General features: G+C 39.3%; 1 protein-coding gene across 11 annotated transcripts in view; it reads right to left on the bottom strand.

Annotated features, from left to right (window-relative positions):
- Positions 1-14,070, bottom strand: part of ABCC5 (ATP binding cassette subfamily C member 5) — a 53,752-nt gene that overhangs the window by 26,271 nt on the left and 13,411 nt on the right. For 6 of the 11 annotated variants that reach the window (XR_014229055.1, XR_014229056.1, XM_082320339.1 and 3 more), the window contains 8 exons: positions 9,548-9,708; positions 9,148-9,303; positions 8,232-8,379; positions 3,324-3,557; positions 3,038-3,211; positions 1,542-1,689; positions 879-1,027; positions 123-230 (listed from right to left, as the gene is read on the bottom strand). Coding sequence is in view for 9 of the 11 variants with exons in the window: in XM_082320339.1 (XP_082176465.1) it covers positions 123-230; positions 879-1,027; positions 1,542-1,689; positions 3,038-3,211; positions 3,324-3,557; positions 8,232-8,379; positions 9,148-9,303; positions 9,548-9,708 (1,278 nt within the window). In the remaining 2 variants the exon portion in view is untranslated. Of the gene's footprint in view, positions 1-122; positions 231-878; positions 1,028-1,541; positions 1,690-3,037; positions 3,212-3,323; positions 3,558-8,231; positions 8,380-9,147; positions 9,304-9,547; positions 9,709-10,033; positions 13,941-14,070 lie in introns of those variants that run through there. The other 5 variants (XM_082320342.1, XM_082320344.1, XM_082320346.1 and 2 more) reach the window with 2 other exon arrangements.

The following is a 14,070-nucleotide window of genomic DNA, read 5'->3' as shown; positions in this document are numbered from 1 at the left end:
AAGAAAAAAAACTCCTCGGCCATTAAAACAACATTCTCTTCCAAGTGTTCCCTTAGCATCTATTATACACATACGACACTCCACACTTACAGTTAAAACTGCAAGGCCAAATGACTGCTTACCTTAAATCTGTCAACAGAAACAGATGCCTCAGATAGAGACTTCACTGAGAAAGGTGTTACTTTTAGAGCAAAAGTCATTGAATTAAAGACAGTGACCACTGTGAATGCCTAAAAATGAGACAAGAAAGAAAATCACATTTGGATGCAATATATTAACAGCTCCAGCCTTCTAAAAACTGAAATGTCACAGCAGCAATTCAAAGCCATAGAAAAGGCCCACAGTCCAAGAATAATCACTTAAATATTCAACATATTCTCGAACAGCAGAAAACAGCAGATCTACCCAGCTTTCTCCAGTGCTTTGTAACAGACCAAGACAGACATCTTCAGTGTTTGTAGGTCTACCGAAAGCAGCAGCTAGCAAATTCTGCATTAGCCTATTATTTGTGAAGACCCAAGTTCAAATCCTGCTGTAAGACATTTGTGCTCTTTGCATCCAAGCACACTGTAAAATGAGAACATCCAGTAATCCCAATGCCCTATCTGAATAGCAAACAGGAGCGCTCGTTTACATTCAGCTCAAAACCTGTTCTGGGGAAGGTCAGGACTGAAACAGCACCGAGAGCTTTTTGTGCAAAATATAAGACTACGTCTGCTGCTGTCACACCCATCAGATGTTCACTTCTCTCAGCAAGGCTACAGCCTGGCCACACAGGCACAGCCACAAAGCAAAGAATATGATAACGAGAAATTGCTTAGCAGAAAAGCTACTGTCGCAATATTGTAAAGAATATTTTCAACGCTGCAGTAAGTTACCTGAGCTGCTGTAAGATCGTAGCCAAGGACCATATGGACAGAAAAGGTCACCACGCTGGCAATGACTACAACTATGGGAGCCACACCCACAGTGATGCTCTGGAAGTAGCCCGCACGCTCTAAGATTTTACGTTCTTCCTCACGAATTTCTAGAAATATAAATAGGAGCACCACATTTGAAATATGATTTGGGGCGGGGGGTACATACACAACAGACACTACCATAGCACTATAACCACTGAGTAACAGAGGCCTAACTCTACACTTTAGCATTTATCACATCATATACCTTCTTATAAAGAGTGCAGTTACAGAGGAACAAACTATAACGGTCTGTAAGTCTCCAAAAGAATAGAGGTCTTTTTACTTTATTTAAAAATGGAGCAGCCAGCACATTTATTAAATGATAAAAAGTAGAACAAAATTTAAAGATTTAAGATTAGTGCCAAGCCACAAACGTCATTATGCTAGAAGGGTAAACTTTAGAAGCAGGTCTGTTTGTCCAACCCATCGTGCATAACAAAGAGGAAGCCTGAAGGATGAAAGCGTTATTACACTGCACATATATCAGCATCTATGGTACCAAGCTAGGAGGGTGCACCAGGGTACTAAGCAATGGGGCATCTGCACAAAAAGAAACATTTACAGATTGTGTGAACTCACTTTGAACATTCTGAGAAAATGGTTTGACCCAGGCATACATTTTAATGAACTTAATGTAATTAAGAACTTCATTCATCTTTTGCACACGCTCATCTGTTGTTGATACACATTTTCTTCTGAAATAAGCTGTGAGGCGTGATACAAACATCTGAAACAAAAGGCAACACCATGCAACATTAATGACAACTCGGAAAAAGCAAGTACGTTCAACTCCTAATTACCAGAGAAAGCCAATTTTGAATCTGAAAAAGGGATTCAGGCATGGGGCAAGGCAACTGTTGTTCTAACATAAAAGTCAGGCTGAAAACACTATTCATATCCTCCCACCCCATCTGCACTGAGCACTAGACTCACGATAGTAAGTTTCAACAAGAATAAAATTTGTGAAAATAAAAGGTGTTCTCTTTTACCAACGTTGAATAGTACCAGATTTGTTAAAGTTTCTGAAGCACAAAGGCTCCAAGCACATTAACCTAAAGCCACACCAAGTTGACCCTCATGGCAAATGAACAGTAGAACCCATTTTAGCCAACTTTTTAACCTGGTCCCACAAGGCAAAAGAGCAAGCTGGACTTTACACAGCCAGGTCAATTTCTACCATATGCCAGTGCTATGAAGGTGGTAAAACAGTTTTAACATTTTTACTAAACCAATCTAAAAATAATTAGTTGTTCACATGTTTCTAAGTATCTGCTACTCTTACATTCATCCCATTCCTGGGATTCAAAAAATTCAAAACCAACACACTACTTTAGGAAGCTTTCAGCTCCTTGCCCTTCTTCATACTCCTGCAATCTCTTTTGGAGTCCCCATCAATAGAGAAGGGCTGCTGAAAAGAACTGGAAAAGATGATCATACTCCACTCCTCATTCCCCTCTTTAAAACATAATTCCCATTATTTTAATCCTTACTGTTGGCCAGATAAATTGGATGAAAGCAGACCTTGGAGTATTCAGCCTCCATGCTTTTAAAACTTTGTATTATGAATACAGTAACAAATCTTCAGCAGCCTTACAGGGCATTTTAGAGGCAGGAAGATTTTGGCTTGAACCAGCCTATTTCACAGCTCAGCAGAAGTAGAGGCAGGAGTAACTAATCAAGAACACCCTCTCCCAGATGCGGTGCTTTTCAACATCTTTTGTTGAAATCAAGAGCGATGTGCTCATGCAACACTGAGCTCCTGTACACAAGCTGGAGGCCTCGTGTCTTTCCAACCTCAACCGCAAGCACCTGAGCGTTCTGCAGTTTAATTTAGCTATGCATATTTAGCTCAGTCAAATCTATCAGCTTTCCTATTTCCATTTTCTAATTTTCTTTATCATTTTAAGCTTCCTGTTTCCAAATTTCGGCTTCATACACCATCTTTAGAAACATCTTCAACAACATGCAGTGCCATAAATGGGCTAAATCTAGCACATTTCAATACCTCCTATTCAGAACTATACATATGTCTGACCTAACAAAAATGAAGCAAGTCTCAACTCTTTCCAACTCACCATTGCTGGGTAGAAAAGGATGAAGACAGCAGAGCCCAAGAAGCCTGTTGGACCCAGAATAATCACATTATAAACCATTCCTAAGATGGCCACAATAGGGCCCCCAGCCAACAAACTGCCAACTGCTGCAGCTTCAAACATCCTTTGACCATCATTGGAACATACATTTATGAGCTGAAAAATACACATAACAGATTATTTAGATTTAAGGCCCAGCTCATTCTCAAAGGAATATATTGCATATCCCTTTTCACACTGCAATTTCCAAAACGACGCTGCAGCTTACCTCTCCAAGAGACTTCTCCTTGATGTTCTTCAGCTTAAGAATTTTCTTAAACGCCATTGTCAAGATAGCTCCACGCAGTCTAACCCCCGTGCGGTAATTCAAAGCCCAGGTTAGCGCAAGGGACCAAGATCGCACTATTTCCGTCATAAAGATGCCAAAAACTAAAAACAAGCTGTACTGCAGGTTGGATTCACTCTGTTGGGTATACTCCAAAAGATGTTTCACAACGAACGCCTACAGGAAGAAATGCAAGCTTGCATGAACACCCCATCATCCCAGAAGACCATGCAACAATTTTATGTTAAGTTAGAAATAAGTAGGCTACTTTGCTTTTAAAAGAGCCGTTTGAAATAGAAAGCATCTTCTTTCTAGAAGTAAAAGGTGTCAATACAAGAAGTACTGTAACACAAAGCCCTGCTGAGAGCCAAGCACTGAGTCAAATTTAGTAAGTAGAGAGAGTTTAATTTGGAACCATATTCCTCGCAGCACGCTTCTAATCCTCCGTGTCTTCTAACTTAACATAAATCTGTCAGTTAGCTGAAAGCAATGCATTATCATATAGAAGAGTTTTAAAATATAGTCACTACTTATACATCTGCGCACATTAAGAAACATTCCTTTACGTGACATTAAGACCTTTTTTATTTTATCTTTGGTTTGCTTCAAACGTGCTTATTTGATAAAAAGGAACAATGTACCTACAGTTGTAGAGGGGAAGAGTGAGAAGGACATTTGCAAAACATTCCTGGAAATAAACATCAGCAGTTTAATAGTAAAGAAAAAAACAAGCAGAAAGCACAAGGTACGCAATACCACAAATCATTGGGGACAGGGGAGAAAAAAAAAAGACAAAAAATTAACCATTCGATCCCTCCCCATACCCTCTCCCCCCAAAAATATAAACACTTTACCTCAGGAATCACATTTCAAACATCACCTGCAGAAAGAGGACAGCCCCCAGAACCATCGATTCCCACCTCCAGCTCTTTGTGGTCCAACGGCACAATATAACACCATACAACTCACAATCACCAGCAATATTAAATACTATTGACTGCGAAACAATAGGCTTTTATTTGAAATAAAGTGCCATCTTAAATGGTAACATCTCAAAAACACTGTACAACAGGTAGAGCATTGTATAAACATACAGTCTGCACATACAGGATAATTATAAAGAGCTAATATCTAACAGTCAGTCTTAGCCTCTAACATAAACTAGATTTGAAACTACACACAAAATTATAAAGATACAAAAACAGAACAGTATTTGTTCATGAAGTCCAAAAGAAGTCAAACTTGCAGGTGCCAACAGAGGAGGCTTCTGAGGCTGCACAAATTCTGAAATCTGGTTTAAAAAGTATCCTACAGTAAGGCTTCATAGACAGCAAAAGATTTCCTAGAGAGCTTTTCAACAAGTGATGCTTTAAGATACTGGTGCTTTTGATATGCTAGTACAGAGCAGAGAATTACCTTTGCCCACAATAAAAAGCAACAAAAAAAAAATCTGAGACCAAAGAAAATATTTGAGAAGGCTTTCACATCATAGTCCGTTGAAGTCCTCTTGGCTACACCAGGTTTTGCAAATAAGAGTTCTGTATAGTTTGAAGAGAGAGGAAAAAAACCAAAACCCCACTACTTCAGCAAAGGTATTGATAGCTATAGCTCAGCACCAAATAACAGAAAAAAAAATGGAGATCAAATTCATCTGTTCTGAGGAAAATAATTCTGCACGTCAGAACCAAGGAAACATGCTGTAAATAATTTTGCTCTTTCTTTTTCACAGGTGTGAATTAAAGCCAGATGTCCATCAGGTTCTATGAGTGGCCACTGAGAAAATTTACATACCGATCCCTGAACAAATGTGAGGAGCTCACATTCACAGACCTATTGCATTCCAACTTTCTCCTTATTTCGATTTAGTTTTACATCGACTGTTTGGACCACAACTGCATACAGTTGGTTTGCAGTTACTAAGGAGATTACTGACTTCTTTTTCCAGTATTCAATCCAACATATGCAACCGAGTCACTGAGCAACTGGGGTGAAAATCCCCCTTTTTCCTCACGAGCTGTAACTCAGCATGGTCGCAGACTGCAAGCATTTTCTCGCACACCACAGCATTGCTGAAAGTCTCCAAGAGAGGATGTATAAAGATAGCAGATGTTTCCTGGGGTCTCATTCCTCCCAAAACTTTTTAGTGCAATTTTTCAGCACTATTTTATAGATTCAGCATCTCCCGTGATGAAATAGAGACCAGCTTACATTATACCCCCATTTTTTTTTTTTTTCCCGGAAGAAAGAAAAGAGGAAACAGCAGATTAAAGAATTTTGAAAAGGGAGGGGAAAAAAGTCACACAGAATTAACAGTTACATCTGAACACATACTGTTTGAATTCAAACTAGTTTAATGACAAGAATCCAGCATAAAGTTATTTACAAAACAAGAAAGTTACAGTACAAAAACTAAAACTCAAGCTAATGGGGAAAAACGAACTCCTGTGACTATTACCGTAGTAGTTGGTACTAGCTGCTCGGCTGTCTTAAGCATTCCCATTGAATAAACATTACCTTACCTTTGCTCTTGGCGTTGGCTCTGCCCAGCAGGACTGTCTCATTCTGACGCAGAAAACAGCCATCCTGAAAATTCTAAAGAACAGCTTCTGTCACTGGTCCCACTGCAGTGCCGGCGTCCCTGCTGCAGCCAGCGTGCGACAGCACAGGGCAGGCTGCAACTGGAGCCAACTGGGAAACCAGGAAACTTACCTCCAATAGCTTACCACTCCCCCCTCCAATAACTGACCAAACTGTCAAGCTGTACTCCGCTAAGATAGCAAGTTTCCCCATCTCCCAAAGAGGAAGAATAGCTCTGAACAGTTGCAAACAAGTACATTGTTCAGACCTGGAGTTAAACTGATTATGTTTAGTAATCAAAATCTTCTTTGCTCCTCAATCTAAACTTGAAAGTTTTGGTAGCTGATCAAATGGCAGCAAATATTCACTGGAGATAAATAGTATCTCACCTGTACCAGTACATTCTGATGGTTATTACAAGGCAGTCTGACACATGCAGCTGTCTCACCAGGTTACGGGTTTGGATACTGTGCCAGATGCAGAATTTATCAAAATAAAAAAAAAAAAAAAAAAAAGGAAGACCCTTGAAGGATCTACCTGATACAAAAAATAAACCTCACAGCTCCTTTCTAGTTATAACCATCACAATGCTCATTAGCAAAGCCGCAGCTGTTGGCTGGTGTTTCAAGGTCACAGACATTCAATTAAAATTTCTGAAGTTTAATATAGTGTTTAACTCCATTTTTATAATTTTCACCAATACATGAGGTCATGTCAAGTGCTTTTCCTGATCTCCCTTTTCACCTTCAGGTGACTGAAAGGGTGTAACAATACCAGAAAGCACTGATACTTCTCAGGAGACAGCATAGGCATAGCTATGAGGCATGCCATTTTTAAAAACAGGGAGGAGGGATGGTAAAGACTTATTTTTCATGCCAAATGATGGAACCAAAAGGGAATTGTTCCTTATTCAGAGAAATTAATACGGTTGCCTGTACATGGGCAAATGTCTATAGACAATTTTAAATTACCCAAATTGAGCGTCAGTTGCAGCGGTAGCCCCCAGCCAAGTCAAGTTGGTTTGTTTTTCTCCTTCCCCTCCCACTCTCTCTCATTCAGCAGTTTGGCTGAGACAAATTGAGAAAACTACACTACAGAAATTAGGGGCAACCCTGCTGCAAGTTCTTTGCTAAAGATAAAAGCAGCTACTAAAGCCCTGTAGTGAAACAATGACAGAAGCTCTTCTTGGGGAAAGCTAGTGCTGTTAAAACCTTAATCATGATTTATTGTTAATTACCAAAGTATGTTGGTATATTTTATAATACAAGCTACTATAAATTATTACCAAGAAAACAATACCACAGAAACATTTATTGTTATTCATATTACATGAAACAAGGCAAACTTTAAAAAGGCTTAAAAAGCAGAACATCATTTTGATAAGACATTTAAAAGCAGGAAAACATTTTAAAATGACATTTCACCTAACAGTGCACCCAAGTGTACTTACCCAAGAAATGAACCTTCAGCTTACCAGCACACTGAAACGTGTACTACTAGCAGTAATACTGCTCCTACTCCTCAAGGGAAATGTGTAGAGAATAAATTTAGTCAAAATTTCAACTGTAAATCTGCACAGCACGTGCAACAAACAGGTGACAAAAAAATGGTGTGAATGTCAAGTCCCATATGTTGTTATCTTCATAACGACCCATAGCAACAAACAGCAGCAGTTCCTAGAGGCAATAACATACTCTAACACTTCTATGTGAAACCTGTCTGACCATTCTCTGTAGGATCAGCAAAGACTATACCCACAGACTCCTTGAGACCTGCTCACATTAGTTTTTAAGTCGTGCTCTAATAAAATTGTTTCGTTCCACTTCTTGAAGACTGTGCTATTAATGCCAATAATCTAAGATTAGTGTTTTATCAGACTGAATTTTATTCCAAGATAAATTTACAGAATTGCAAAAAGAAAAAGAAAACAATTAAAAGACCTGCACATAAGACTTTTATGCAAAAAGACCACATACCAGTTAAGGAAGAACTTTAAACTATACTCAAAACCAAAGAGAAAAAACAAGTGTGCATTTCCTCCACGATACCTAAACTCCCCCTCCCTTCTCCAAGAACTTGCCTCGGTATTCAGCAACTGATCCACCAGCTGTAGGAAACCTATCTTGGATTCTTGAATCACTCTGGAATTTTGCCCCAAAATTTCTAGCTAGTCAAAACATTTAAGTGATTCTGCAATGAAACCTTAAGATTTTACAGTTGGCCATGAGATGGAGCCCTCTGGGGTTGTTAAAAAAAAGGATGGATATTACTTACTGGTCCACTAAAACCCGCGAGCTGCGTGATCATCAGACACACTATGGAAATGATGAGCCTGGTGCGGCAGAAAATCCACACAACCCTCCGGAGAGAAGCATCATCAGGCCCACTTTCTTTCAGTTCTTCCTGCCACAATCTCTCCAGCCTAATAAAAACAGAAGCCTTGTGTTAAAAATTTTTCACCATCAGAGAAAGTACACTCTCATAGGTACTACTTTGTGAAAATTCCAAGCACTTCCTAGCTCAGAGCAACAAAAATTACTAGATATCAAGAGAAATAAACACATGGTACATTCTGTGAGGTAAAGAGAAATATCTGTGTCTTGAAATATCTATGTTGTGTTACTTCTCCAGAAGAGAGGAATGAAAAACAGAATGCCTTTTGCTTTGGCTGGAGTCTCTTTGGCAATCTTAATATACTGACTTGTCACAGTCTTTCCTTGCTGATCTGACAGAAGAGTTGTGGAGTCAAAACCTGAGAAATATTCTCATTAGCCATAAAAGGCTAGCTTGGTCACAAGATCTGACACATATTCAATCAAATCACCTTGCTACTGTCAGTATTCGTTTTCATTATTTTAGCACAAGATTTTTTTCAGTGTAGCCTTGAGAAAGAACTTTGCTTTAATAAAAAAAAAAAAAAAATAGTTTGAAGACATGCACAATCAGAAAAACAATTGCAAAACACTCCTGGAGACAGAATCCTCTAAGTTCACTGAAACTGGCAAGAGTATAGAGACAGTGCAGCAGGAGGAAGTGGTCTATGAAGGATAAAACTAAATTTCACTATTCTGAGAAAAGGCAGAACAAAATATCAGTGCTGCTTTTCTAGGGCAATACTACATCATTGCCTGTGAACAAATGTAATAAAAAAAAGGAAACAAGAAAATAATAAGGAACAAGATGTCTCTACCTTCTACAGTTGACATCTGAAGACTCATGCCTTGATAAAGACCATACATCATCCATAAACAATTCCCCTTTCTTGTACGCTCTGTGAGCCAAAGGAGTGAGCCAGGAGAAGGTCATGCAGGAGAAAAGCCCAGCATTATCAACAGGGTGCTGGTGTCTAAAGGAAAAAAAAAAAAATCACAAACAAATGAAAAAGGAAACAGAATTGTAAATCCCTGAGAAAAACAAAGCCTCCTTTCGTTGAAAGTACTCAGAGTACCTAATGGCCCAGGCCAGTAACACTTGCTAAACAAATTCTGACATTTTCAGTATCAGTCAGCAGACCTACAGCTGCAGTCCTTCTTTGTGACTGGTTTGAAAAGCAAATGCTGTATCAGTTCTTTTGTAGCCTGAAGACTTACTTGGAAGTAGTCCGTATGGGTTTCAGCACATTCAGGCCATGGCGGTATTTGCCCTTGTGATGCTCTTCGTCCAGCATTCTGAGCTGGGAATGCACGGAGGTGTCCAGTGGCAGGCCCTCTGCCCGAGCAGCTGCTTCCAAGGCATCCTGGCATTCAATCTGCTTTTACAATTAAGACAGCAGAGTCAGAGCTCAAAACTATGTTTAAAGTCCATGACTCCTGACTCCAGCAACTTCACACCTCTTTCTTCTGCAAATTATTGTGCAACAGCAATCACTATCATTTAAATGTCTTAGAGGACAGGCTTCAGCCTGGCAGCAAAGACATGGAAGGCACACATTCTAGATCTGCATTAGATTGCTGCATTTGTAAAACATAAATTAACACCAGTATTGTGCCTGTGCATTCAAAGGATAAATGGACGGACCAGACTAATCTTGCATCCAGCCACAGGAAATAAAAGAGAAAAATTACAAAATCAACTACCTTTGACATCAGTTCCGGAAATCAATGACTGGCTTATGCAGTGAAATTAAGAAATATATTCTTGATGAATTTACAGCCTCTTAGTGTAATTTAGGTATTCTTATCCACAGAAAACTCAAATTATCTTCAGAATACTACTAAAGTCCCTTCTTCAAAAATACTTTGGATTAGATCAAAAAACCAATAGGCATTAAGCAGAATTGTACTTTCTTTTATCATGTTTCCTGCTTTTTCTCTAAACTAAAGGGAACAAAGATGACAATTTTCTCTGCTCCCAGCCGCGCTTTTCAATGGCTCAGCAACTTTACTAACAACCACTTAAAAGGCAAGCCTTATCTCAGAGGAGTTTTTCCACAGGCCTAGTGAAAGGCAGACCTAAATGCTAATCTAAAGGAGAAAGGAAACAGCAATGATATGGAGTAGTCAAAATGTTGCAGAGTTGGAACAAACCGTTTGATCAGAAGCTAGAGGTGTCAAAACTATCTGAGGAGATGAGCTTGCTATCTATACTCACAGAGGGCTCACGACTGGTTCTGCTGAATTAATGGACCATCTATTGCAGTGCCATGTTACCTGTTTGTATTCTAATTTTTTGAAATGGCGCTACTTTGTGGAAAAAACGCAGTTCTGAGGTAAAAATCTTCCTGACTGTCTCACAAACAGATACTATGTTTACCCTTACTAGTTGCCTTCCCAGAGCAAGGTTATTTTACTTCTTTGAAAACAGCAACTGTAGGTGCCTCCTAAAAACACAGTATCTGCAAAGCACTAAACGCGTATTGATAGCAAGCACTTGGTTCCTAACTTTGCATCATGTAATATTTGTCAGAAACGCCACCAGCGACTTAGTCTGTACTACATTACCATGTAAGCATGTAGCACATTAAGACACATCGCTTCCACTCATGTGGAGGACAAGAACAGAAAATTTATAATAGCATAAATCTGCCCTTTATTTAACCAAAGTACTTAAATAGCGCCTAAACATGTTGTCAACAATCCACAGTCCTGATCTCAAAAAACTTATTCACAAAACCTACAGCTATGATTACAAAAGAAGATAAGCAAAGTAATAACAAAATAACATTATCACATATGGAGTGACTCAAAACTATGCAACACTTGAAATCTGAATTAAGACTTCTCACTCAATTTACATTAAACTACTGACTCACTAAGGGCAATACCGCCTTACTAAATCTACCCAAATCAGCATTAATAAGGGACCTGCCAAAGATGTCTCAAAGGACTCAGTAGTGGAGAAAAGTTCTGCACCACTGCTTTTCTGTTATAGCAGAGGAATTCGTAGCTAGTTTGCTATGTTACTCTTTGCAAGAGCCCCAGGCAGATCTGCCCAAACACCCTACTGCTGATAACATGCTTGTTTCTAAGTGATGCCACAGGCTATTTGCAGAATCAGTTTCTCAGAGCACACAAAAAGTGCCTATAAGTTAAAAAAAAAGTCTTCCAAAACAAAAACCACTGTATTTGTCAGCATAAAAGAAGTTTTTCACCACTTACAAACAAGAATAGCTTTTTAATAAGAAAGCACAACTGCAAGATACTGTATTTTTAGGCAGCCAAAAGATAATATTCTTAAACACTCACTGTGAAAAATGATTAAACTCTCCAGAGCTGCTCCATAGAATTCTCTCAGCAAAGGTGGAAAAGATGCATTGATAAAAGACTGGGGCACTGCCTTTGAAAGGCCTTTATAACATCTTGCCATACAGGCAAGTATAAGCACAAACGCCTAGTCGAGCACACTGCTCATCTCCATCTTGGCAAGGCTGTCAAAATCCCACACGTACGACTATCAAGAAACAAATGCATCGCACTACTGCACAATTAAGATTCTAAGAAAGACCATACAGTTCTGTGTCACATTAAAAAAATCTTCAAAGCATAGAGTTTATCAGGAAGAAATGAGACTCCTAAGCAGTTCTACAGCAAAAGAAGTACAAAAAACTAGCAACAACCCCAACACTATTAATTTAGGTTTCTGAATCCCTATTTTTTCAGGTGTTCATCAACTGGCGATACCCTGATTGCCTGCATGCATGTACAGTTTTCTTGGAAACTAAAAGCTTGAAGAAGTCATTAGCAACGTGATATAACAGGCTCCAGCACTGCTCTTGAAAGAAACGTCTAATAAATCATGGCTGTGCTACCAAACAGAAATCAGACAGCACTTTTTCTAATTCAGCAAATTATTAACATACCAATACAAGCAACGAACCAGGTGATACAACACGGTGTTGATAAATCTAAAGAAGTGTTCACAGAAACAAAACAAGCCTAAATCAGATATCCCTAACCAGAGGGGGCAGGGGGAATCATTCAGACATTTCTTGAAAAACAGCAGCTCGCTACTCGGCATCATCAAAAAGGCCAAAAGACAATGAAGAACTGTTACAGAAGACACAAAGAATAAAGCAAGAAGCATTACCATACCACTTAAAAAAAATGGGGTTTGCCTCCTTTTTGAACACGAGAGTCAGTCCCCTGTCACTTCAGTTCAAAAAGGATATTATACCTTAAATTACTTTCTGCAAGCAATGAGAACAGTTGGGATTGGAACAGCTTCCACACAAGCATCAATTTAAGGCTTTTCAGTTGGATAGAAGAGAATAATAAAGATAAGGTACAGGTATTTGAGAGGTCCATAAAATCATGAAGAGAACTAGGGAACGATCACCAACTGTTCTTACAACAAAAGAACTGGGGACACTCAGTGAAATAAATGTTTTTCACACAAGGCGTACTTAAATTTAGAATTCTCCGTCATAGGATGATGTAAAGTTCAAATACATAAATTGACTAAAAATGGGAGAACTAAACTCACATAGGATAAGCATATCATGTCTTATTAAATGCATGACAGAGGGCAACAGCAATCATTTACCCAGCATTTTATTAATATTTGGTGGATTCTCTGAAGCCACAGGCAGCTCCTAACAGAGGGTAATGGTTCTGCACTCCACATTTTGTGAAGTTGTGGCACACATGGGTGCAGGCTGATATGATTCAATAGATGACGGGGAAAATTAACAGATGAAGAAAACGGTTAAACTTTTAATCCTGAGGGCAGTCCCCGAGAGTATGGAGAGTACTGAGGAAGTATCACTACACACATGATCTCGTCTTCTTTTACCTCCGCAGCCAGCTCACAGACAGGCAGAGAAAGAGAAGCACAGCTGGTGCTGCTACCACAGAGCACACCTGCCCCCTCTGACCTTCTGCAACTTGAGAGCAACAAAACCCTACCAGCACCTGTTATCGTGATTTCCTTGTCCAACTAAGTGGTCACAGCAACAGTAAGCACATAAGGTAATGTGAGAGCCAGAAAGACAACGCGGTTGGCTCAAGACACGTCATGACAGAAAGTCTGGGTGAAGTGAGGAGAATAAGTTGTTTAAGGGCAAGGAAAAAGATTTGCTCATTAGAGATAGCAGTACCAAATTCACAATCCCCATACCAAGGTCATGTGAGAAGGCCATGAAAACACAGAAAAATTAGGAGCCAAGCTACAAAGCTGTCAAATATACATGATGTCAGAGGTAAGCAAGACAGAAGTTCAGTAGGAAGCAAGAGGGGCATGAGGAACATTACACAGAAAGGCAAGCAAACGCAAATATGTGAAATAGAAGGACACTTCTGAAAACCTGCTAAGCAGCCAACATGGGCATTTATTTCTGAGGACAGGGAGCAGATGAAGAGAAAGGAGGCAGCTGTGTTGTATATGGGGAGGAAAAAAAAACACAACAACAAAAACAAACAGTGAAATACTAGCCTTTCACACAGGCAATCTCTCATTTAACAGAGAAGGTAGCAATTTACTGGCTTGACAACTGTACCATCAGATGATAACAGCAAAACAAGACAAGCCTAGAGGCTAAGCAAAATAGATTTTTCCATCCATTACTCATCTTGCAGAGAAAGAATTTGATGTGTATATAGTCAACATATGACCCAAACCCCACCCACCAAACAACTATTGTCTTCTCTTCCATAAGGCAGAAATCTTCCAGGGCTGA

The sequence above is a fragment of the Platalea leucorodia genome (genome assembly GCF_965183815.1).
Source record: "Platalea leucorodia genome assembly, chromosome: 8".
In the NCBI taxonomy this organism is placed as follows: domain Eukaryota; kingdom Metazoa; phylum Chordata; class Aves; order Pelecaniformes; family Threskiornithidae; genus Platalea; species Platalea leucorodia.
Note: the sequence above shows the minus strand (reverse complement) of the source record. Positions and strands in the feature narration are given on the sequence as shown.